The 26,250-nt window shown below is 44.0% G+C and overlaps 1 protein-coding gene across 2 annotated transcripts in view; it reads right to left on the bottom strand.

Annotated features, from left to right (window-relative positions):
* MICALL2 (MICAL like 2) overlaps nucleotides 1–26,250 on the bottom strand; it is a 118,382-nt gene that overhangs the window by 34,609 nt on the left and 57,523 nt on the right. Inside the window, exons 5-9 of one of the 2 annotated variants that reach the window (XM_033914326.1) lie at nucleotides 25,891–26,021; nucleotides 21,661–22,365; nucleotides 16,249–16,400; nucleotides 9,541–9,625; nucleotides 5,975–6,981 (exon numbers count right to left, since the gene is read on the bottom strand). In XM_033914326.1, the coding sequence (XP_033770217.1) occupies nucleotides 5,975–6,981; nucleotides 9,541–9,625; nucleotides 16,249–16,400; nucleotides 21,661–22,365; nucleotides 25,891–26,021 (2,080 nt within the window). Of the gene's footprint in view, nucleotides 1–5,974; nucleotides 6,985–9,540; nucleotides 9,626–16,248; nucleotides 16,401–21,660; nucleotides 22,366–25,890; nucleotides 26,022–26,250 lie in introns of both variants that reach the window. The other variant, XM_033914325.1, reaches the window with a different exon arrangement.

Below are 26,250 nucleotides of genomic sequence, written 5' to 3'. Positions count from 1 at the left end.
TTTTACACACACACACACATATCCTATATAATAAAACCCTAGCCGCGCATGCGCACTCCAACCTGCGTGTTCCATTTTCCCTGATCCACGAGATGTAAGTCTGTGGCGGCAGGAGTGCGCATGCGCGAGTCCACAGCCTTACAGCACCTAACTACACTCGCGGCAGGACTGGCCGCCAGCGCTGGACTCCCTGCTTTCTCGCGGCAAAAAAACAGTAAGTTTTTCGCGGTCTGACCCTCCCATCCCTTCCCGACATCTGACTGGCCCCCCCTTCCCTTCCCGCGGTCCAGACTCCAAACCTGTCTGCAGCACTCTACACACGCTGCTTCGGGGCCTTCTACTGCCCTGATTTGCTCTGCCGCGTGTCTGATGATGTCATCAGGGACGTGCCAGAGTAAATCAGGACAGAAGGCCACGAAGCAGCGTGTGTAGAGTGCTGCAGACGCTACTAGAGTTGGCAGGTTTGTCGGGACCGCGGGAAGGGAAGGAGGGGGGGGGGCAAGGGACTAAGGGAGCCGGAGAGACTTCTAGCACCCGTTAATGTAACGGGCTAAAATACTAGTGTATATATATATATATATATATATATATATATATATTTTAAAAAGTCTTTTGAGCTAGAGGATGGTATTCTACGTTGTTTGCGGGTGGCTTTATGCTTGATAAGCCCCGGTGAACTAATGACTTTTTGGTCAAAAAAGTTCCCATGAACTGATTGCCACCCTCAGCTATACATTAAACACTTCCAAATTTAGTAGTGGGCTTAATCAGTACTAGGGCTCCTTTTACTAAGGTGCGCTAGCGTTTTTAGCGCACGCAGGAAATTACCGCGCGCTACGCTTCTAGAACTAAAGCCAGCTCAATGCTGGCGTTAAGGTCTAGGGCGGCAATGTAGCACGCGCTATTCCGTGCGTTTAAGCCCATGCGCACCTTAGTAAAAGGAGACCTAAGTAAGCCGTGCAAATTTGAAAGCCCGTAGGTTCAAGATAGCCCTAAGAATCGAGAGCAGGTCTCTTTTTTCCAGTTTATATGTTTTGACCCCTCTCTAATAGAGTAGGCTAATTTAGGTGACAGGTCAAAGGCGCGCCGACAACCCAGCACAGACAACTGAGCACAAGGTGGAAGCGCATCGAAGAAAAACAGTATTTTAAGGGGCTCCGACGGGGGTGTGGGGGGAACCCCCCCCCACACACTTTACTTAACAGAGATCGCGCCGGCGTTGTGGGGCGTTTGGGGGGTTGTAACCCCCCACATTATACTGAAAAGTTCACTTTTTCCCTAAAAAAGAGGGAAAAGTTAAGTTTCCAGTAAATGAGGGGGGTTACAACCCCCCAAGCCCCCCACAACGCCGGCGCGATCTGTATTCAGTAAAGTGGGGGGGTTCCCCACCAACACCCCCCGTTGGAGCCCCTTAAAATACTGTTTTTCTTCGGCGCGCTTCCGCCTTGCGCTCAGTTGTCTGCGCTGGGTTGTCGGCGCGCGCTTTTGTCTATGAACCCTAATTTATTACTTTGGATTTTAAAAATACCTTAGCACAGCTTGATAAAAGGGTGCCTTAATACATACTTTAAAACAACCAATCCCAAGGAAGGGAACCCAGGAGATATAATGTTATTTCAATATGGAGCTGTGGGCGAACAGAACAGTAATCAGCATTTCCCAGCCCAGCTTCAAGTCGCCACACGCGAGTTATTCAGGAAGGTATTTGTTCTTGAGAAATCACCCATGCTATAAGAGCCAAAACAGAGTAAACCTCTTTGAAGATAAAATACCTACAGACACATGTTGAGGCTGGGCCCTGGCTGGCAACATTATACATGCCGATCGATGCATTATTTATAAAAGTGATCCAACAGGCACGCGGGAGAAAATAATGTGCTTGGAAATAAAAATCCGACAAAGCAGGCACATCATCTTTTGATGCAAAAACAGAGGTCTGCTTCTTGCAATGTGCAACACCGACTTAGCACAACGTGTGAAATAAAGCAGCAACTGGTAAAATCGCAAACACACTGGGAAATACTGAGAGTTACGTCTCAAACCACAGGCAGATCAAACCCTTGGCACAGGACTGGTTAAGAAGGGAGAATTTAAACCTAAAGACGAGAGACTGGCAATTGCAGCAGAGGACAATGGTTCGCTGTCCTTCCATGCACTAGACCAGTGGTCTCAAACTCGCGGCCCGGAGGCCACATGCGGCCAGCCAGGTACTATTTTGAGGCCCTCGGTATGTTTATCATCATCACAAAAGTAAAATAAAACCGTTTCTTCATCATATGTCTCTTTAGCTATAAATGACAATATTATAATTAAGACTTAGCCAAAAGGAAAGATTTATAAACTACAAAGAGTTTTACCTCATGCAAAATTGTCATTTCTTTAATAAGACATTAACTATTTTTTTTCTGAGGCCCTCCAAATACCTTCAAATCCAAAATGTGGCCCTGCAAAGGGTTTGAGTTGGAGACCACTGGCCTATAGGAAGAGGAGATGCAAATGTTAAGAGCCTTAGCCAATAGGGAGAGGAGGAAATAGTGGATGCTATGGATTGGTCATTTGGCCTTTATCTGCCATCATGTTACTATGTTTCCATAACCATAAAGTTCTATGACATCACAATGCAGGTGTAAAGAGCCTTAGCCTATAGGAAGAGGAGATGCAAATGTTAAGAGCCTTAGCCAATAGGGAGAGGAGGAGATAGTGGATGCTGTGGATGGGCCATTTGGCCTTTATCTGCCATCATGTTACTATGTTTCCATAACCATAAAGTTCTATGACATCACAATGCAGGTGTAAAGAGCCTCAGCCTATAGGAAGAGGAGATGCAAATGTTAAGAGCCTTAGCCTATAGCAGTGGTCTCAAATTCGTGGCCCACCAGGTCCTATTTTGAGGCCCTCGGTATGTTTATCATAATCACAAAAGTAAAATAAAACCGTTTCTTCATCATATGTCTCTTTAGCTATAAATGACAATATTATTATTAAGACTTCGCCAAAAGGAAAGATTGATAAACTATAAAGAGTTTTACCTCGTGCAAAATTGTCATCACTAATAATAAAACCCTAAGCGCGCATGCGCACTCCTACCTGCATGATCCCTGCTTCTGTGATCAGTAGCTCCATGGCCGGCAGAGAAATGTTAGTGCGGGTTTGGCGCATGCGCGTTCAGGGGTTTACAACGAGTGCGCGCGTGGTGGTTTACTGTGTGCTGGTTGCCCGTGATTAAAAAATAAATAAATAAAGGTAGGTGGGAGAAGGGGCACGATAAACAACGACACACACACTGAAAGACAGGTAGGTGGGAGTGAAAGACACACAGAAGGGCTACTGCTGGACAGGTGGAGCAGGGAAGGGGTGCTGCTGGACAGTGGAGAGGTAAAAGGAAGGGAGAAGGGCTGCTGCTGGACAGTGGGGAGGAAAAAGGAAGGGAAAAGGGCTGCTGCTGGACAGGGGGAGCAGGGCAGAGGTGCTGCTGGACAGTGGAGAGGTAAAAGGAAGGGAGAAGGGGTGCTGCTGGACAGTGGAAAGGTAAAAGGAAGGGAGAAGGGCTGCTGCTGGACAGTGGGGAGGAAAAAGAAAGGGAAAAGGGCTGCTGCTGGACAGGGGGAGCAGGGCAGAGGTGCTACTGGACAGTGGAGAGGTAAAAGAAAGGGAGAAGGGCTGCTGCTGGACAGGGGGAGCAGGGAAGAGGTGGTGGTGGACAGCCGAGAAGAGAGAAAGAAAGAAAGACAGAAAGACGGCGGCCAAGAAGAGAGAGAGACAGAAAGACAGACACACACACACACATCTATTCTAGCACCCGTTAATGTAACGGGCTTAAAGAATAGTTTCTTTAATAAGACATTAAGACATTAACTATTTTTTCTGAGGCCCTCCAAGTACCTACAACTCCAAAATGTGGCCCTGCAAAGGGTTTGAGTTGGAGACCACTGGCCTAGACTGAGCTGGTTTGCTCTCCTTCCATGCAAAGCTGTGATTGGCTGTCGAGGACGACCTTCCTCGAGGGTCCTATGTAAATATGTGGCAATGGAAGTGATATAATGAATATCATCATTTTTATACATTATATTTTACAGCAATTCTCAATGGTTCACTATCACTTTAATGACATCGTTATCATGACTCCCCATAGCTTACTTGGACATTTGCATTGCCCCCTATTTCCATAGGACCCCTGAGGAAGGTCGTAATATCCGAAACACGGACCGTGTCAAGATCATCGATTCCAAAGTGACGTTTCTTTTGTTTAACCCTTTCAGGACCAAGGGACATATTTGTCCCATAACTTTAAAATCCTATAAATTTTGATTGGGATAGTCTACAGTTCTAAATTTGATATGTACGGATTCCATATGATACTGCCTTTATGTAAACAAACTGGTTCCGACATTCATTCATTAGCGTCGTTGCCAGATGGACGAGAAGATTCACTTGCCACACTGTCCATAAGCCAGAAGTGTGATTTTTTTAAATAAAAATAATGATATTTCACAAAAAAAATCAATTTTTTTGGCATCTGCAAGCCCTTTTTACCATAAAAATGTCGTCAAAACCACAAAAATTGGCCTACGATCCTTATGGTCCTGAAAGGGTTAAAGAGGTCATCTAACAGTCACAATCAAAGACCAAGAAAGCGTGGCTGATTAAAAATAACTTCCAAACACACCTGGAAATGCTTGTTGCAGGTTTCCGGGTCTCGCTGGATCTTGTCAGGTAGAACCGACGTTTCTGATGTGGCTTTCTTCAGGGGATGCTGTGAGGCATGCAGTTTGTCTTTATATAGTAGGTGCTCAAACCCGATTGATTGGGGCTTGAGGTGAACGAGGTTCTGCCGGCCCGATAAGATGCAGCATGACTCGGAAACCTGCAACAAGCACAATGTCGGCTGCGGAAACCCTGAGAGAACACCTTAACAAGTTGCCCCTATATATTATGCCTTATGAATGCCAGAAGGAGGTTCTCTTTGGCACAATGCAAGCGATGAGATTAGTGTTATATCCGAGAGACCCTCTCCAAAATACTCTGGCATAGATATGAGGTTCCTTCCTGCTATGATATGTGCAAAACTAATTCATTTGGAGATATTAACCCAGGTAAAATCTGGGATCTGGAAGAAATGTTCACACACAGAAAATCTGATGGATTTAGGATTGGTATTATAATCCAAAAATGGAACAGCATGAGCTCTAGAAGTACGACGGTCGCCATAAGATGGAAAAACCAGCATCAAAAGCTATGATTAAAAGACATTTTCTTTTCCCGTGAGACTGTCGGCAGAATGCTTTTAAGTTACACTTATATAGTCTGATATTTGTCAACTTTTGCTTATTTCTCACCCAAAGGCGTTGCCTTTGAAAGCTAATCGAAAAAATGTATTAAGCTAAAATGTATTGCATTAGTTAATACAGGGGTAGGCAACTCCGGTCCTGGAGAGCCGAAGCCAGGTCAGGTTTTTAGGATATCCACAATAAATATGCATGAGATAGATTTGCATCTCAAGGAGGCAGTGCATGCAAATCCATCTCATGCATATTCATTGTGGATATCCTGAAAACCTGACCTGGCTCCAGCTCTCGAGGGCCGGAATTGCCTACCCCTGGTCTAATACAAGAGGTGTTGTTTTGCCTTTTTGTTTTGTCTTATTTCTATTCATTATCTTCTCACCAGAAAAGCAATGGCTGGAGTTGGAATACATTTTTTGTTTCTTTTTCAGAAATATGACATACAATACCCCCAAATCATAATTTAATGTCAACAAGGTGGACCCTTCCAGGCAGGTACAAGGGGATAACATTATATGATCGACAGTGGCCAAAGCTCATGATGAAATGAAAAATTCCTCTCCGAGTCTAGTCGATGTTGCCCATACAAAGTTAAGATGAAATCGACCTAAATAGCGCATAGATCGATTTCATAGACTATGGAACCCATTTCCCTATGGTACCTGCGTTCCCTAATTAATGTAGAGTCTTACCTATTCCTGAGGTAGTTTGTTCTGCTGGAGATGTGCTGGACTCAGTTGATTTGCTCTCTTTTGATGGAGTATTGTGACTACTTGCAGATATGTTGGAGTTGCTTAGTATGCTCTCCTTCCATGCACTGCTGTGACTGGCTGCAGGTGTGCTTGGTTGGGCTGGTTTGCTCTCCTTCCATGCATTGCTGTGGCTAGCTGCAGGTATGCTGGACTGGGTTGGTTTGCTCTCCTTCCATGCATTGCTGTGGCTGGCTGCAGGTATGCTGGACTGGGTTGGTTTGCTCTCCTTCCATGCATTGTTGTGGCTGGCTGCAGGGGTGCTAGACTGGGCTGGTTTGCTCTCTTTCCATGCACTGCTGTGACTGGCTGCAGGGGTGCTAGACTGGGCTGGTTTGCTCTCTTTCCATGCACTGCTGTGATTAGCTGCAGATGCACTGGATTGGGTTGGTTTGCTCTCCTTCCATGCACTAGACTGAGCTGGTTTGCTCTCCTTCCATGCATTGCTGTGATTGGTTGTAGATGTGCTTGATTGGGTTGGTTTGCTCTCCTTCCATGCACTGCTGTGATTGGTTGTAGATGTGCTGGATTGGGCTGGTTTGCTCTCCTTCCATGCATTGCTGTAATTGGTTGTAGATGTGCTGGATTGGGTTGGTTTGCTCTCCTTCCATGCACTGCTGTAATTGGTTGTAGATGTGCTTGATTGGGTTGGTTTGCTCTCCTTCCATGCACTGCTGTGATTGGTTGTAGATGTGCTTGATTGGGTTGGTTTGCTCTCCTTCCATGCACTGCTGTGATTGGTTGTAGATATGCTGGATTGGGTTGGTTTGTTCTCCTTTGATCCAGTACCAACACTTGCTGAAGATATGTTAGACTGGATTGGCTTGTTTTCTTTTCCTGAAATACCTGAGCCGACGTTCACAATACCTACAGAGCCAGCAATAGGTGTCTTTGGAATAGCAGTACTTGTCTGAGAAGCTGGGGACCATTTTTCCTTCAAATCTGGAATCCTGCTGGAAGGGGAAGGATAGCGTTGTAAGTCATTGAATCTCTCTCTAAAACGATCATCTGAAATACCTACATTTATAAAAATCACTTTTTCTGCTAACAAACGCACACAAAAAAAAGACAAACTGGCATGCTCCAAATAGAACATGAACTACTGGCAGTGAATGGTGTAACCATCAATCAAGTAGTGATTGATGTAATAACATAAACTTTCATTTACTGTATTCTGTTAATACAGAATCACAAAGCAAATAGAGGCAGCCATGTTCGTTCAACTAAGTGGAAACTATTGACCTTTTTGCAAGAGATTAATGATCTTCGGTCCTCATGTGTATACTCTTCCTTCCCAGAGGTCAATATTTTCCTTTATTGACCTCCTTGGCACTTCATATTTGCCACATACCTACAACATATCTACAGTACACATTAACCCTTTGGACAGAAAATAAAAACAAAATCAGTGGCAGTCCAGTAAATTTCCAGAAAGACGAATCCACGAGTCTGGCCGGCCATCGGGGCTCAAGATATGTTTTTGTTTTCCAGCGACTTATTTTTGATTCTCTTTATTGCTTGTCCTGTCCAAGTTCCGAACTCCAAATACTGCTCCCCTAGGCTTTCCCTAGTCATTTGTTCAATCAAGCAACCTGCATAGATTCAAATTTCATGTTTGCAACAGATAAGAGAGAAACGGAAGAAAGAGAGAAAGCCCCTCTAGTTTGTTCAAAGATTGTCCTTCCAGGCTTTCCAGCTTTACGCGGAGCTTACAAAGCATTGCAAATCCATCCATCAGCACAGTCCTTTGCTTGTGGAATGTATTTTGGGGGTTTTTATTGGGGGGGGGAGATTGTTTTTTTCATTATGCTTACGATGCTCCCTTCCCCATTGCTGGGATGCCGGTTGGTATGAGCATTTTTACACTTGGATTTTTTTTCATCATGCTTTTGCTTATCTTTACATTGAGCAGAATTTATTGGTTTTAAATTTAATAAACAGAAAATGATAATAAAAAAAACTAATTAAATATAGCAGTGCAGTGTTAGAATACATGGCTGCCTCTCCCTGGTGAGATGGGAATGGGATTTACATCATATATTAGGAAGTGTTTTTATTGACCACTGTACTTTTTAATTTTTTTCCTTTTTTTTTAACTTTTCGTAGTAAACTGCTTTGGGTTCATAGTTTTATAAATGAAGGGTAGTAGACAAGTACAAAACATATGGAGAGTGATCTTACTTTACCAGCTCGGGTAGCTCTGGCTCAGCTCAAACTAAATCATGCTTTTGATCAGGTTAATCTGTCACCAGCTCTTCTTCAAAGACAATCATATTTGCACACACAGACACAAGGATGACTACAAACATAGATCCATTCACATTATACATCCATGCAAGAGAAACATTGCATATACAGGGTGCCCTCAAAAACACTCCTTGATTTTAAATGGTTACAAAACCAAAATTTAGTGGAATATTCTTTCACCTTTGAGGCTACCGTTTCATCAACTCGATGTGCGCCCCCATCTGCTACTCAGCAAGCATCGATGCATTAATCGAGCTCGGACCAGACTCTCCGAAGCCTATCCGGCGTGATTGCGTTTATAGCTTCAGTGATGCGTTCCCGCAGATCATCCATAGTTGCGGGTAACGGAGGTACGTACTCTCTATCTTTCACATACCCCCAAAGGGAAAAGCCACACCCAGTCATGTCTGGTGATCTCGGGGGCCACTTGAGGAACCCCTGGTCATTTTGTCACATTACATTGTCTAAAGGTTGTAACTTCTGCACCAATTGCAGTTCATAAGGGTGAACGTGCAAGCGATTGTGTTAAGATCTTGCTAACCGTGCATTTTGGGACTTGTATTTGCTGTCACCTTCAATTATAAACATATTCCAATAAGTTTGGATTTTGCAACCATTTAAAATCAAGGAGTGTTTTTGTGGGCACCCTGTATTCTGCCCTGAAAAGTCAAAAACATAGTAACTGTCGAAAATGTAAATATGAGAATAATTTTTTAAAAAATGGATTTCTTTGATTAAATCCCCACGATGTAATTCTTGAGCAAAAATAATATAGTACTGTATTCTCCCATTTATCCAAAAAAAATACTGTGTTTTGGATTTTTCCTACAGGTTTGAAAATGCATCCATATATTAAATGGATTTCAATATTAAGAAATGCACAGTAACTACAGGACAACTGGCGAGTTAGCTCAGTTTTGGCAAAGTTTCAGTTACTATGTTCTGGCTTTTCAGGGCAGAGTAGATTTAATGCACTACCATAAATGTTTATCATTCCTAAAGGCATGCACCAGTTATTCTAGAAGTTGCAGGTAGGATAAGGCAAGGAGTAAGTTGGCAACTCACCAAGGTTGATCCTGTCCCAGGTTTTCCGAATTTAGTCACAGGCTTGATGTTCTGATTAAGCAAGACTACAAGTCCCTGCATGCAATGGGGGTAAACCCAGGACTGGATCAATCCTGTTAAGTGAATCTAATGCAGCTGGCAACTCCTGAGGTACATGCACTCAGATGCTTCTTCCCACAACTGTGTCTGGCACAAACCTGTTTGCCACTGGACCTTTCTCTACGTGTTTTAGCATGGATCTCCAGTCGGCAGGTAATTCGGATTTATCAGGGCTCTTGCTTCCTGAAGAAAAAAAATGGGCAAATGTTGAGGTTTTTTTTTCAAAAGCAGCAACAGAATTCCCTCTCAGAAATTTTCAACACAATCAAAGTTCTCAGTGTCAGAAAAACATAGTTCCCAATTTATCAAATTTGTTGTAAGTATGAGGGTCATTTCATAAATAATGCACACTTTTGTTTTAAATTTACATGTTTATTTTTTTTTCCAAGTTTTTCTTTACAATCCTTCAATATAGTCTCCCTGCTTTGCAATGACCGAGTCCCAACGTCCGGGAAGCTTCCTCCCTGCCGTATTTGCGCAGTTTTTCAATGACGAGTGAAGAGCTTCATCTTCCCCATGATCAAAAAAATTTCGATGAGCTCAATCTAAAGTCAAACAAATGATGATTTTCCTTATGATCATGAAGGCATCATCATCACAGACAAAGTTCCATGTGGAAGAAGTGTCACAGCAGTGTATTATCGTGATTTTTTGCAGAAAAATGAACAAAACCCAACCTCAGTTGCTCTTGGCTGGGCCACTCATTCTTCACGACAATGCTCGCCCGCACATAGGGAATGTCATTGAAAAACTACACGAATACGGCTGGGAGGTGTTACCTCATGCTCCCTACAGTCCAGACACGAGATCAGCAGACTTTGACCTTTTTCCAAAGTTGAAACAACCTATGCGTGGACATCGTTTTGCATCTCTGGAAGAGCTTTTTTCTGCCGGTACCCAAGCCATTCAGCAACTGAACAAAAACGGTGTCTTGGATGGAATAATGAAGCTTCCCGGACCTTGGGACTCAGGCACTGCAAAGCAGGGAGACTATATTGAAGACTGTAAAGAAATGCTTGGAAAAAAAACAACAACCATACATGTAAATTAAAAAAAAAAAAAAAATAGTGTGCATTATTTATTAAATGACCCTCGTAAATTAATGGAAACACTTTTAAAACAGAAAATAGCAACGTTTCTGGAATCCAGTGGATTACAGGATCCGAGGCAACATGGATTCACATGGAGCAGGGCTTATCAGACAAATTTGGCCCAACAAATTAGATAGAGGGAGAGCACTAGATATGGTGTTATTGAGATTTTAGCAAAACCTTTGACAATGTTCCATGCAGGAATCTAATAAATAAACTGAGTGCCCTCAGGATCGGACCCAAGTGATGGACTGGGTCAGGAACCGGTTGAGTGGAAGGCGACAGAGGGTAGTGGTCAATGGAGATCATTCCGAGGAAAGGGATTTTACCAGTGGTGTACCTCAAGGTTCAATTCTTGGACATGTTCTTTATAATATTTTTGTAAGCGATATTGCTGAAGGGCTGTCATGTAAGATTTGCCTCTTTGCGGTTGATACCTGATGGTGTGATGAGGAAGAACCTAGCAAAGCTTGAAGAATGGTCTGAAATTTGACAGCTAAAATGTAATACTAAGAAATGCAAAGTCATGCATTTGGGCTGCAAAAAACTGAGGGAATTGGTTTAGGGGCTGAAGAACTTTTGTGCACGAAGGAAGAGTGGGACTTGGGTGTGACAGTATGTGATGATCTAAAGGTGGCCAAACAGGTTGGAAAAAGTGACAGCAAAAGCTGGAAGGATGCTTGCGTGCATAGGGAGAGGTATGGACTGGGTCCGGTTGAGTGGAAGGGGAAAGATTCCGTACGAACGTAAGGAAGTTCTTCTTCACCCAGAGAGTTGTAGAAAACGGGAACGCTCTTCCAGAGGCTGTTATAGGGGAAAACACCCTCCAGGGATTCAAGACAAAGTTGGACAAGTACCTGCTGAACCAGAACGTACGCAGGTAGGGCTAGTCTCAGTTAGGGCGCTGGTCTTTGACCAGAGGGCCACCGCGTGAGCGGACTGCTGGGCACGATGGACCCCGGGTCTGACCCAGCAGCGACAATTCTTATGTTCTTATGTATGGCCAGTAGGGGAAAGGAGGTATTGATGCCCCTGTATAAGAGACTCTGGCGAGACCTCATTTAGACCATTGTGTACAATTCGGGAGTTCGCACCTTCAAAAAGATATAAACAGGATGGAGTTGATCCAGAGTAGGGTTACCAGAAGGCCGGATTTCAGTAGGGAATGTGACAAAGATATCGGGATCAGGAACGGTGTGTCTATGATGATGACAGATCAGCACTGTAGCAAGATTTAAACAGATTTGGGGCAAAAGAAAAAGCAGGATGGAAAGGGTGGATAAAATATATGATGCAGAGGTTGGTTTAAGCTGTGACTTTATAAACTCAGTTACTCAAAATGGGAAAGAATCAGAAAGCAAGACAAGCAGACAGACTGGAGAGGCCATTCATTCTTACCCACCGTCATCTACTAGGGTGCTATTATTTATTTATTTATGTTAGTTAATTAGTATATTTATTGCACACTTGATTGACATATGCTTCAAGCATCATACGGTATTAAAGCTTCCTTTACAAGAATTTAAAAAAAAAAAAAAAAAATACAATATAAAAGTTTCTAAACCAAAGATAGCAAAAAATACTCCTATTATTAACACAATACTCCAAAACATGCTCCTATTATAAACACAATAATCCAAAACATGCATTATACATCTACAAACAGGAAAGCAATCCACTTAAAAGCTAACCAAGGGAAATAAAAAATGACAATAGATCTCTTGGGTCAACAGGAAAAGTAGAAAAAGTTGAATAACCAGTCACCAGGCCACAGTGAGGAAAAACAGTATATACGACAACGATTGGCCACCAGATACAGACCTTGGGACTAATACAGAAAGATGCATAACCTTTCTGGGAACTCAGTGGAGATGAAAGTAGAATCAGAATAGGATAAAATAAAATATTAATCAACATGCAGGACAGGGAAGTAGCTATCCCTGAATGCAAAAAGCCCAGGACCACCCAACGATAAGGAGAACTTGTTGTCCAGCATCTCTCCCTTCATCCTCCATGAGTCCAGCATCTCTCTCTAGCCCTGCCCAACCCTTCAAACGTTCACCGGCGGCAGCAGCAGCAGGGACAAACTGGTTGTCTCCTGTGGCCCTGCTACAGCCTTTCCCTGTGCTGCCGCCCCTGTTGTAAATTCCTGTGGTCATGGAGAGAACAGAGGGACGAGAGGAAGAAAGAAGACCCAGTCGAAAAGGGAAGAGAGAGAAGGACCTTGACCAAAACAGGGGGGGGGGGGGAGAGAAGGAAAGACGAAAGGTTCTGAAACTACAGAGGGGATGGAGAGAAAAACTCTAGACCATGGGGTGGGGGAGAGGAAAAGAACAGCAGGGGAGAGACAAGGATAGATGCCGCCTCCAGAATAAGAGGACATGAGAGGGAGATATGCTGGCCCTGAGGTGGAGCGTGCAGGTGGTAGGGAAGAGAGAGGGATGGACCTAGTGAAGAGAGCAAAGGAGCAGGGACACCGAGGAGAGATACACAGAGAGTAGATGCTGAACATGGGGACACAGAGATGTGATGCTGGACAGCATGGATAAGAGAGACAGACGGAAGTTGGGTGATGAACAGAGAGAAAAAATTTCAAAAAGGACAGGAGACCCTGTAAAGCAGGGGTGTCAAAGTCCCTCCTCGAGGGCCGCAATCCAGATGGGGTTTCAGGATTTCCCCAATGAATATGCAAGAGATCTATTTGCATGCACTGCTTTCATGGTCTGCTAATAGATCTCATGCATATTCATTGGGGAAATCCTGAAAACCCGACTGGATTGCGGCCCTCGAGGAGGGACTTTGACACTCCTGTCTTAGGGTTATCATGTGGTTCCAGAAAAAGGAGGACAGATTGAGACAGCCTGGTTTTACTTCCATTGCTTTCAATGAAAGTAAAACCCGGATGTCTCGATCCATCTTCCTTTTGGTAACCCTACGGCAGGGGTGTCAAAGTCCCTCATCGAGGGCCGCAATCCACTCGGGGTTTCGGGATTTCCCCAATGAATATGCATGAGATCTATTTGCATGCACTGCGGTCATGGTATGCTAATAGATCTCATGCATATTCATTGGGGAAATCCTGAAAACCCGACTGGATTGCGGCCCTCGAGGAGGGACTTTGACACCCCTGCTGTAAAGAGTTAAGAAAAAGCAGAAAGCAGAAGAAAGGCATTGGGACCAAAGCAATTCTCAAACAAAAAAAGGTAGGGGGAAAAAAAGATTGTTTTTTTAATGTATTAATTGTTATATATCAGCTTTGAGAAATGCAACTCTCTGATCTCTTGCATTTTATTTATTTAATTTTCTATACCGTTCTCCCAGGAGAGCTCAGAACGGTTTACATTAATTTATCCAGGTATTCAAGCATTTTTCATAGTAACATAGTAGATGACGGCAGATAAAGACCCGAATGGTCCATCCAGTCTGCCCAACCTGATTCAATTTAAATTTTTAACATTTTTTCTTCTTAGCTATTTCTGGGCAAGAATCCAAAGCTCTAGCCGGTACTGTGCTTGGGTTCCTACTGCCAAAATCTCCGTCAAAACCTACTCCAGCCCATCTACACCCTCCCAGTCACTGAAGCCCTCCCCAACCCATCCTCCACCAAATGGCCATATACAGACACAGACCGTGCAAGTCTGCCCAGTACTGGCCTTAGTTCAATATTTACTATTATTTTCTGATTCTAGATCCTCTGTGTTCATCCCACGCTTCTTTGAACTCAGTCACCGTTTTCCTCTCCACCACCTCTCTCGGGAGCGCATTCCAGGCATCCACCACCCTCTCCGTAAAGTAGAATTTCCTAACATTGCCCCTGAATCTACCACCCCTCAACCTCAGTTTCTGTTTCTATTAGTAGGCATTCTATAGATCTGGAATGTGTTTTCAGGGTTTGTTTACTGGACTTCTTCCACTACCTTGGCAGAGATAGTGCTACGTAGGGCTCATCTTCATTTTTCTGCCTGGAAACCATCCAGTCCACTGATGCAGATGTATCCCCTACTCCACTTGCTGAACAGACAACTGCCTCTTAGGGAAGATCAGTGGCTGCTTAATAACCAATGCCTCTGGGATTCTTTTTGGAGCAGGGCCCTTAGGTGTGTGGGAAATTCTCTCTCTAACCCCCGGCAGAACGACAAGACGCTCAATTGCTCTGGGTGAGGTTGTTCAAAATCAAATCAGTTTCCTGGGCCATAGATGAACATAACTTATGTCTAGTGCAAAAAATCCACACAGCTCATGAAGTATTCATTGGAAAGAAATCGTCAAATAATTCGCTGTTTCTGCTCCTTAGGAATGATGCTCTGTTTCTCCGAGTCCCTGAACCTCTTGGAGTTATATTGAGGGAGGTGGAGGAAGGGAGGGATTCAGTCTTCATTCATTTGAACTTCTAGGGGTTGATTTTTTTTAAAAAGGATCAGAAAGATTTTCACAGAACCTATCAATAATAAAATGTTAAGCGCGCAAGCGCACTCGCGCCGCGTGTTCCCTGTTCCGTCGCGACGGCACGAGTGCGCATGCGCGCTTATACGTCACAGTCTCCTTTTTTTACAGCCCGGCTCGCAGAGAGGGAGAGCGTCACTGGCACCGGGGAGGGGTGGGGGACGCCAGTTCAGCTCAGCCGCTCCGTCTTTGCCGTCTCAGCAGCCCCCGAAGCTCCTCAGCAGCCTGCCCCGCTCCCTCGAGAAGGGCTCCCGATGGCGGCACTGCTGCTGGTGGCGCTGCTCCCGCTGCTGTGAGCGAGTGAGCTGGACCCCGCCTGTCGGCAGCGGATCGACCACATGGCGAACAGCAGACAGAGGTGAGGATGGATTGATGGGAGATGCTGAACTGTTGGGGGGGATAGACAGAGGGGAGATTCTGCTTTGGTGGGGGTTGGGGAAAGGAAGGGAGGCCTACTGCTGCACAAGGGGAGCAGGAAGAGGTGCTAATGGACAGGGGGGATAAAGGAAGGGAGGCCTACTGCTGGACAGGGGGATCAGGAAGAGGTGCTGATGGACAGGGGGGAAAAAGGAAGGGAGGCCTACTGCTGGACAGGGGGATCAGGAAGAGGTGCTGATGGACAGGGGGGAAAAAGGAAGGGAGGCCTACTGCTGGACAGGGGGATCAGGAAGAGGTGCTGATGGACAGGGGGGGGGGAAGGAGGCCTACTGATGGATGGGGGGGAAAGGAAGGGAGGCGTACTGCTGGATAGGGAGAGCAGGAAGAGGTGCTAATGGACAGGGGGGAGGTAAACAAGGGAGAAGAGCTGCTGCTGGATAAGGGGAGGTAAAAGGAAGGGAAAATGGACAGGGGGAGCACGCAAGGGGTGGTGATGGACAGCCAAAACAAAGAAAGACAGAAATACAGAAAGCGGCTAAGGAGACAGAGAGAGAAAAAAATAAAGACAGACACACACATACATTCTAGCACCCATTAATGTAATGGGCTATAAAGCTAGTATAATAATAATGTCGGTATCCACAACTCCCCCCAGCCCCCTCCCCACAAATATTATTTTAATTCAAAATAATTTATATCAAAAATAATATATAAACAACTCCTTATCCTACCCTCTCGCCAAATATCAGATACACAACTTCACATCATTTAAAAAGCCCAAATAATAATGAATTAATGGCAGAAGTCACAGCAATTGGAGCTTCGTTATTGCCTATGAAATAACATTATTATAAGATTCCCAACAGAAGAGAGAAATCAAAAACTGTAACTTGCCATTTGCAGGCTGAGCATTGGCCCTCTGCTCAGCGACGGCACTATATCTTTCAGGCTTTCCTGCTGCGCCCGTCTGCTTCGTTACTTGCTCAGGTTTGGGAGATTCCGTTTTTGGACTGGTGGGTGGTATGTGAGAAGCAGAGGGGGAGAACCTATAGTCCCCAAAAGACCAATGAGATGACAGGATAAGTAGATCGCAAAAGCACTATAGGCATACAAAGATGTTTGCGCTTATCTGATAAGCTCACGTGTTTCAGAGCCCCGACAGAGAAAGATAGACTAAGACAATCCTTAAGAGTCTGAAATGATCCACAAAAACACAAGGCAAGATTAGAGCCTAAGGCAGTGTCTCTCAAATTGTGTTCCACAATGGTATGCCCCAAAGATATTTCAGGTGTGCCCCAAGAGATTCCAGAATTTTATTTTGGGGTCCTTTTATCAAGGTGCCCTAACCGATTTAGTGCATGCTAAAGATTAGCGTGTGCTAAATGCTAAGGTGCCCATAGAATAGATGCATTATCATCTAGCGCGTTAAATCAGTTAGCACGCCTTAATAAAAAAATCTCTTTATTTTAAAAAATTTCCTTTATAAGTATACACTAGAATAGATGGAATGTACACAAAAATCTGTCACTGTTCTGAGCGTCTGTGGGCGTAAGGATACAACCGCCCAGACAAGCAGCATTCGTTGACGCGATTGGTCATTGAAAACTTAAGGCAAGTGATTTTATTTTTTTATGCAGTAGTTATCCTAACTTGAGCAACAAAGCAGTCAAGACTTTTGTTATCCTTTGGACCTTCTTAGCTTTGTGAACTTGGATTTTCAGCTCTGACAGAAATTAAATCGGGAAAAAAAAAAAGTCTGCAGACGGTGGATGATGAAATGCGCATTTGCTTGTCGGCCAACAAGCCGCATTTTGGGCTCCTTTTACTAAACCGCGTTAGGGCATTAAGGCGCCGAATAGCGCATGCTAAATTGCCGTGCGCACCAGACGCTAAGCTGGCATTAGCTCTAGCCACGTCGCATGGGTTTAACGCACGCTAAAATGCTGCGTGCGCTAAAAACGTTAAACATAAATAAAACAAAGGCAATGATTTTTACCTGGAAAAATGGGTTCATAGACAACGGCGTGAAAGACAAAGGCACGCGCCGACAACTGAGCGCAAGACGGAGGTGCGTGCCGAAGAAAATTACAGTTTTTAGGGGCTCCGACGGGGGGTTTTGTTGGGGAACCCCCCTACTTTACTTAATAGACATCGCGCCGGCGTTATGTGGGGTTTGGGGGGTTGTAACCCTCCACATTTTACTGTAAACAACTTTTTCCATAAAAACAGGGAAAAAGTGAAGTTTTCAGTAAAATGTGGGGGATTACAACCCCCCACATCCCCCACAACGCCCCCACAATGTGGCGCAATGTCTATTAAGTAAAGTGGGGGGGTTCCACCCTACGCCCCCCCATGCCCCCCGTCGGAGCCCTAAAAACAGTAATTTTGTATTTTTTTGGCGGAGGGCTATTTAGGCGGCCTTTCTGCAGGGGATAGCCAGCTCATTCGTAAGGGCTATATTGTGGGAATGAAATGTATTCTTACTCATTGGCTTCAGGACTCCCCGCCCACCATCTGGTATTGGCGCAATAAATTGCATCTTTTAATGGACTGGGAGTCCATGTCCGCTCGGTTCTCTGGATCTCGGAGCAAGCTTTTTCTGTCTGTTTGGGCTTCTTATTTGGATACTTTGCCCCCTGTGATAAAGAGCCAGGTGGTCAATCGCTTGCGGAAGCCAGTTGCCCCTGTCTTGCCAGTGGGTTGAGGGTGGGGTTTTGGGGGTGGGGGGTGTTGGGAGGGAGCGGTTGGGGGGTTGTGTCTAGTATGGATTTGGAGGGCTCCAGGCTATCAGAGTACAGGCCTGGACTCTCGCTGATATCTGGGATTTCTAGTTGGGTGTTACCATGTTCATCTGTATTGTGGCATTGTACTGAGAAAATGATTGTGTTCTCTCTGTTCTGTGTATATCTTTCATGTTGGTGAATAAAAAGTTTATACTAAAAAAAGAAAGAACAAGCAAGAGAAAAGGAAAAAAAAAAACAAAAAAAAAAAAACAGTAATTTTGAGCGGCGCGCACCTCCACGCTGCGCTCAATTGTCTGGGTGCGCTTTTGACCTGACACCGGAAAAATGATATCGGTCTGAAGTCGCCATTCATCCTTAATAATACCCCAATAGAAATCGTTCCCAAATTAAAAATTTTAGGGGTTATAATCGACAATAAATTAGTATTCCAAGACCATATCAATAACATAGTTAGAACATGCTTTTATAAACTACGCTTGATACGATCTATTGCCACATTTCTCGAGCCCAAATCGCACAACATTTTGATTCATTCACTAGTAATAGCTAAAATGGATTATTGTAATTCTTTACTACTTAACATTACTCAAAAAGAAAAGCGACGTCTGCAAATTATCCAAAATACTGCTACTGATTATAACGCAAGAAAATATGATCATGTTACGCCATTATTTATTGACGCTCACTGGCTCCTTATTAGCCATCGCATATTGTTTAAGGTTCTGTTGCTTATATTTAAAACTTTGGCTTACAACGAACCCCAGTTTATATCAAGAATGCTAATTCCCCACGGCTCTGCGCGTACGCTCAGATCATCTTTTCAAAATCTATTAGTTGTTCCTTCTCTAAAAATAATAGGTACACGAAGATCAGACATGTTTTCTGTAATCGGTCCCCAATGGTAGAATTCTCTGCCTCAACACATCAAAAACCAAAAAGATATCCCTTCTTTTAAAAAATCCTTGAAAACACACCTTTTTAAAGATGCTTTTAACATTGAAACCTTTTTCGACTTTTATGATATTTTTTTAACTACCCTGTTTCCTTTTGTTTTTTCCCTTATTTGTCTTTTTCGATATAACAGATGTATCTTTTTACCCTCCTCCCCTTCCAACTAATGTTTGTCCAGTCTCAATCTCAATGTTCATGTATTTTGTATTTTGTAATTCTATCCTATTTTATAATTATGTACATCGCTTTGTAAACAGATTCAGCAATTCATCAAATATTTAATAAACCTTGAACCTTGTTAGTAAAAGGAGCCCTTTGAGTTAATTTGCCCTCAAAAACAAGCATATCCATCGTATTGATTAGCAATTCTATTCTATCTACTTCAGTTTCACCGCTGTTACAATTACCCATATATAGCTTAAAGAATTTTAAATAAATAACTCCTCATTGGTTTTGCAAATTTATAATTTCAATTATAATGTGCCACGAAAAACATTCCTTTTGTTTAGTGTGCCGGAGCAAAAAATGTTTGAGAGACACTGGTCTAAGGGGATGTTATCAATGCAGTTTACCACTAACTCATGCTAGGACCTATTTTATTCAACCATAAAATAACACATCTTAACGGTAGTTCATGATAATAACTTCCCCCTTAATTAAAGAAAGAAGAAAAGTGAGCCAAGTATAGGACAGTCAAGCCATTGTGACATCGCTGATGAGGTTAGCTCTTATTGGTGGAATGAGGCATTATGACATCACAATCTCAGCTCTGGTTACCACAGACAAACTCTTCTCACAAAGGGGGGACATTATCAATGGGAGGGGCTACTGTTAAAATGTATTATTTTACTACCAAACAGGGCTATTTTAGCACTGGTCCTATTTTAGGCAAAGTGACCTAGTTACTAGTAACTGGGGTAAACAACATAACACATCCTTATTGGTAGCCCACATTAGTGCTGCCCGATTCAGGAAAAAAAAAAATTTGATTCGATTCGATTCAGCCTCCCTAAATCCCATTGTCCATCTCTCCCTCTATCCCTCTCCTCTATTTTCAGACCCATTTCTTCCTCCCCAAAGTCCGGCATATGCACATCTCTTTGAAACCCCCCCTTCCCTTCCTCCATGTTCTTCTATACCAGGGCCCCCCCTCCCCTGAAGGTCTGTCCCCCTTGAAGGTCTGTCCCACCTGAAGACCTGCACTCCACCCCTAAAGGCCTGTGCCACCATCCCTGAAGGCTTGCCCCCCCTTTAAAGGTCTGCATCCCACCCCTGAAGGCCTCCCTGTCCCCCCTAAAGGCCTGTCCCCCCTCTGAAGACCTGTCCCTCCCTTTGAAGGCCTGCCTCCCCCCTTGAAGGCTTCTGTCCCCCACCTTGAAGACCTATCACACCCCTGAAGGCCTGCCTGTCCCCCCCCTTGAAGACCTGTCCCCCCTAAAGGCCTGTCTCCCCCCTTGAAGACCTGTAACTCCCTTTGAAGGCCTGCCTCCCCCTTGAAGGCTTGTCCCCCCCCCCCCCTTGAAGGCCTATTCCACCCCTGAAGGCCTGCCTGTCACCCCCCCCCATTGAAGACCTGTCCACTCCCCTTTGAAGGCCTGCCTGCCTGTCCCACCCAGAAGGACTGCTCACTCCCCCCACCAGCGTCCGACTTCCACCCCCCTGGCCTTCCGCTTCCCCCCCTGGCCTCCCCGCACTGTTTACCTTCCAGGAACATCCTGCAAACAAGATCGCGGTGTTAGCTATCTTAGTAGCGCTTCGGAGCTGGTTCCTCCATCGTGGTCCCGCCCCTCCTCTGACATCAGAGGAGGGGCGGGACCGCGACGAAGGAAACAGCACTGAAGCGGTACTAAGAACGCTAACACCATGATCTTGTTTGCAGGCTGTTCCGGCTGGAAGGTAAACAGTGCGGGGAGGCCAGGGGGGGAAGCGGAAGGCCAGGGGGGTGGAAGCCGGACGCCGGAGGGGGGGGAGGAAGCCGACAGAAACACTTCCCGACTGACCCTCCCCCCTTGCCTTCTAAAGCAGGTGCGGCAGCTGCTGCTCCTGCTTTAGGGGGCGAGGGTCAGGCGAATCGGGAAGCCGTTTTGTTTTTTTTTTGTTTTGAACCGATTCGAATCGATTCACCCAAAGTGAATCAGTGAACCGATTCGAATCGTGAATCGGGCAGCACTAGCCCACATTGATAACGTTTCCCTCTTCTAGAAATTGAAATCACTGCTATATGTAATAAATGTGAGCCAAAAATGGGACAATCAAGTCATTGTTACATCACTGATGAGGTTGTCTCTTATTGGTGGAATGAGGCATTATGACATCACAATCTCAGCTCTGGTTACCACAGACAAACTCTTTACATTAAGTTATCAACATGGGCTACCCTTAAGGCATCTTATCTTAGAACTAACTCATGCTACTTTAGCACAGGTCCCATTGGATGCAGTGAGACCTGGTTACTAATAACTGGGGTAAATAGTGAAGTTGCACATCTTAATGGTAGTCCATGATGATAACTTCCCCCTACATCACTGGATAAATTTTATAATCCCTTTGACTTTCGAATGTCCTTTTTAATCCAAGCAGGAATGTATGATTGGCATAAACACCCACCCACCTGCTTGCAACCTGCACACCATTGGAAGTAGGGCCACTGGGGCTGGATGATGAAGATGAGGGTACTGGAAGAGCACCGAGAAGAAAATTCCGTGCTTTGTCCTTCTCGCTGGTCTCTGCAGCTAGGCCAGAATTGTTCATACCAGTGACAGCTTTATTGGGCACCATGAAATGTGTGGTTTTGGACTTTCCTCTACCTGATACATCGTCACGCAATGCTGCTGGACTACCGGTGGACTGGAAAAACTTCTCTCGCGCTGCTTGCGTTTTTGCTGCAGACGATGTCCAGGGCGTGGGGACGGCGTCATCGTTCTGATTCACCTTCTGCCCCACAGGAGACCACTTGGAACTAGGTGGACTGACGGAACTGGCGTTAAGGCTGCTGCTGGAACCGGAGTTTTTCTTTTGCTGAGAATTCTTCACAGGTTCCTCTAGGCCCAGGGGCTTCTTAGATCCCAAGTCCTTTTGGTGGAAGGCCGCATTCGCCGCACCCGTGTTCCCAGAGCCTGTTCCATTCAGGTGGCCAGACCTTGCGGGACTAAAGGTAGGATTGCTTTGGCTGACAATTGTCTTGTTGGATCCAGTCCTGGTGGCTTCAGAACCCGGCATACTGGCTTTGTATTGGTGACTAGTACATATAAAGGTGCCAGGCTTTGGACCAGATGTATAGGTACCAGACAACAAGGTACTGGTGCATTCGGTACACCTAAGCAGTTCAAGAGAGAGTGACGGTTATCTGACATGATCACAGAGGCAGATGCATACTGTATGAGATCAGCTGCCCCCATTAACTAATAATAATTGGCTAGACAGTTACATTAATAAAGCTGAACTGACCTACAATGCTTTTAGAAAACTCATAAAAACTACCTTATTCGACAGATATATCACCTAAACAGAATCTCACCAAACACTGTTTCTTTTCACTTTCCCAATATGCCCTCTGAAATCCTAATCGAACAGCATTTGTAATTTCAGGACCTTTCTTCTAATATGTTCCCTCTGAATCTCTAAACAAACCGTATATTGTAAGTTTTGCTGTTTTTTTTTTTTTAAATTTGCGACTTTTCTTTACAGGTCCGCTCCGAAATTCTTAGCAAACAGTATATTTTGTAATTTCGATTTCTTAAAGTCTCTGTACTCTGTACTCCTTCTACATATTGTAAATCGCTGAATGTCCAGCGCTCTTGAATGTAAACCACCTAGAAGTCGCAAGATTGTGGCGGTATAGAAGAATAAAGTTATTATTATTATTATAATTCACTATAATGTCATTCACCCGCTAAAGATTTAGATTTTAAAGGGGAAATTGCAGTGGTACAAACCTGCAAAGAAATTCTTACCCAAAGATCTCTGAAAGAAGCACATAGCCTGAAGACGGACTGGCCCAAATAGCGAACACACGTGGATGGTGTGGAATAAACAGAGCCTCCACCAGCAAACAGATTGAATAATAATAATAATAATATTATTCTTATATACAGCCATACCTTTCGAGTTCTAGGCGGTTCACAGCAATTACATTAGGATCCGCATTGACATGCCGATTTACAACAATTTATTAGATTAATAACACAATTTAGCCGAACTTGGCTGAAGCAGGAGGGAGTGGGTAGAAGAGAGGGAAGAAAGCGTTTAGGAAGGTGGGGGAGGGTCGAACTTGGGGCAGGTAATGCTGGAAGGGGGCGGTTACGGGTCTTGCTTGTTGAATAGTAAGTTTTGAGTATTTTTCTGAAGCTGAGGTAAGTGGGGGCCTCGAGTATCATTTGGGCAAGCCATGGATTCATCTTGGCTGCTAGGAAGGCAAAAGGTGTGTCTAGGAATCTTTTTAGATGACAAAGTTTTAGCGAGGGGTAGGCGAACAGTTGAATTCTGCGGGATTTCTTGTTGTTGCAGTAAAGGTTAAAGAGGGGGTTGATGTATCTTGGTGAGAGGCCATTTACCGATTTGTAGCAGAAGCATGCAAATTTGTAAAGTACTCTGGATTCGAAAGGCAGCCAGTGGAGTTGGTGATAGAAAGAGGTGATATGTTCCCATTTCTTTAGGCCATAGATAAGACGAACGGCGGTGTTTTGGATCAATTTTAGTCTCCTGGTAGTTTTCTTTGTGGAGTTCAGGTAGATAATATTACAATAGTCTAGAATGCTGAGAATGGCAGATTGCACTAGCAGGCTGAAAGCGGTGTTGTTGAAATATTTTTTTATGGTGCGTAGTTTCCAGAGTACCGAGAAACATTTTCTGACGATGAGGTCGGTGTGAGTTTCTAAGGATAAATTTTTATCCAGCGTGACTCCTAGAATTTTTACGGTGTTTTCGAGGGGGAAAGTCCTTCCTTTCAGTTGAATTGTGGTGTCCTTGATTTTGTCGTTGGGGCTGGCAGAGATACGACGTATTCTGGCAGCCGGAGCAGTGACCTACGACCCAAAACTCCCGAGACACAAGCTCAGTTCTCTGCTACCACTGGCTGACTCCGGAAGGTCAATATTCAAAGTGATTTAACTGGCGAGAAACGGCTCCTGGTCAGTTAAATCGATCGTTCAGGCTACCCACCAATATTCATCGGCACTGTGCTACCGAAAACCACCACAGACCGCTAAACTCAAAGCCGTCTTATTTTGTGGGGCAGAGTCGGCGTTTAACCGCCTAAGTTTAGCGGTCAAACTGGACCACATAAGTCAGTCCTATCTTTATGTGGTTTTAACTTATCCAGTTAAGTGCTGAATATTGCACCAGTGAAAACAAAGAAATTGACCCTGGGAAATCCACAGAGACAAAAATCCAAGAAAAACCAAAATACACTGTGGAGTGACGATGTTCCTGAAATGGACTTTATTGAAAATTTCAAAGTTCCAATGGTATAATTAAGAAATCCACATAAAAACCTAAAGGACCTAGTTCGCTGAAAGCGTGGGATCCAACACGGTTCATGTTACGACAAGATAGTCTTCTTCAGGGGTTTCAAGCAGCTCTTTCCTCACGATTCTCCACACACTAGTTACTCCATATATCTACAACTACTGGACTTTTAGGGACCCCTGAAGAAGATTATCTTGTCGAAACACGGACCGTGTTGGGTCCCATGCTTTCAGCGAACTAGGTCCTTTAGGTTTTTATGTGGATTACTTTATTTTTTTGTGGATTGCTTAATTGTACTATTGGAACTTTGAAATTTTCAATAAAGTCCATTTCAGGAACATCGTCACTCCACAGTGTTTTTTGGTTTCTCTTGAATATTGCACCAGCCACATAAAGTCGGATGTTCGACGGAATAATCCAGAACAGCAGCAGCAACAGCTAAAAACGCTCACTGCTCCCGGCTGAATATCAACCCCCCCTGTGTGTCTTTGGGCCAGTCCCTTATCTCTTCTACAGCTTGGTAAATATAGCTTGCTTCCCCATCATTCTTTTGGAAGCTTATGGGCAGGAAATATTCATTCATCTCATGTCCATAGGCCTTCATGTTTCTAAAACATTAAATTGCCTTATCCTAGGCTCTTGGAAGAAAAATGTTACACAAATTTAAATTATCATTTATGTCCGACAACTCTGTAGTTCTCGCGTTTGATAAACATTTGGATTTTTTCAGACTCTTTCAAGGTTCGATTGAACACTACAGATCGGAAGTCAGGTGATTGGCTACCATGAGAATGTGCTACTGGGCTTCATAGCCCTTTTTCTGGAAACGTTATCCCTCCTCCTAAACTTACTGCTCCACTTCATCAATGACGCTGAAACCGTGGATTGAAGACAAAGTTTTATTTTTATTTTTATTTCCAGCTTATGATCTATCTTTAATCTTATCTATTGTTTTGCCTTTTGTCTTTGTTTAGTTCTATTTCTATCATTTAAATTTCTCCAGAATTCTACTGTTCAACGGTTCCCCCTTCTGCTTCTATTCCTTTCTCTCCTCTCTTCTACCTTCCAAAGTATTTAGATCAATGCTGTCTTGATAAAATATTTATTTTTATTTTTTTTCCTCTAACTCTACTTTTCACTTCTCTATTACCCTCCAGGTACTTTAGTTAGATTGTGAGCCTTCGGGACAGTAAGGGAATTTTTCAAGTACCTTTCTTATTTTTAATCTTAATGTATATTTTCTGTAAACCGCTTAGAACCTAACGGATGTAGCGGTATATAAGAAATAAATTACATTACATTACATCATTGGTATGACCCAGTAAGGCTATTCTTATGCTCTTATGCAATTTGCTTCCCCGAGGTCGGGCTTTACCTGAAGCAATTCCTGTGGTAGAGTTTTCCATCAACTAGATGCCTCTGGACCAGATGGACGTGTTTCTTGCAGATGGCACAGCTGCTACTGAGCGTGCCCGTTGTGTAATTGTTCTCTGTCAGGACTTTTTTCTGAAAACCAAAGGCCACACCTTAAGAAACGATGCCTCATTTCATTTTTGACCAGTTAAACAGAACCTAGCTGGCACAGGCACAATATTGTATGTTCATATGCCGTAAAATAAAAAGAAATACCAGCCAGACCTTAGTCAACTGGTTTGGAGGCCATGATGGACTTGGAATGTTTTCTTCTTACTCATATAAGATCCCAATACTCTGGAATGTCTTGGCCATCAACAAG

Source organism: Geotrypetes seraphini, chromosome 11, assembly GCF_902459505.1.
Source record: "Geotrypetes seraphini chromosome 11, aGeoSer1.1, whole genome shotgun sequence".
In the NCBI taxonomy this organism is placed as follows: domain Eukaryota; kingdom Metazoa; phylum Chordata; class Amphibia; order Gymnophiona; family Dermophiidae; genus Geotrypetes; species Geotrypetes seraphini.
The sequence above is the reverse complement of the archived record's forward strand: the minus strand, read 5'-3'. Positions and strand labels throughout refer to the sequence as shown.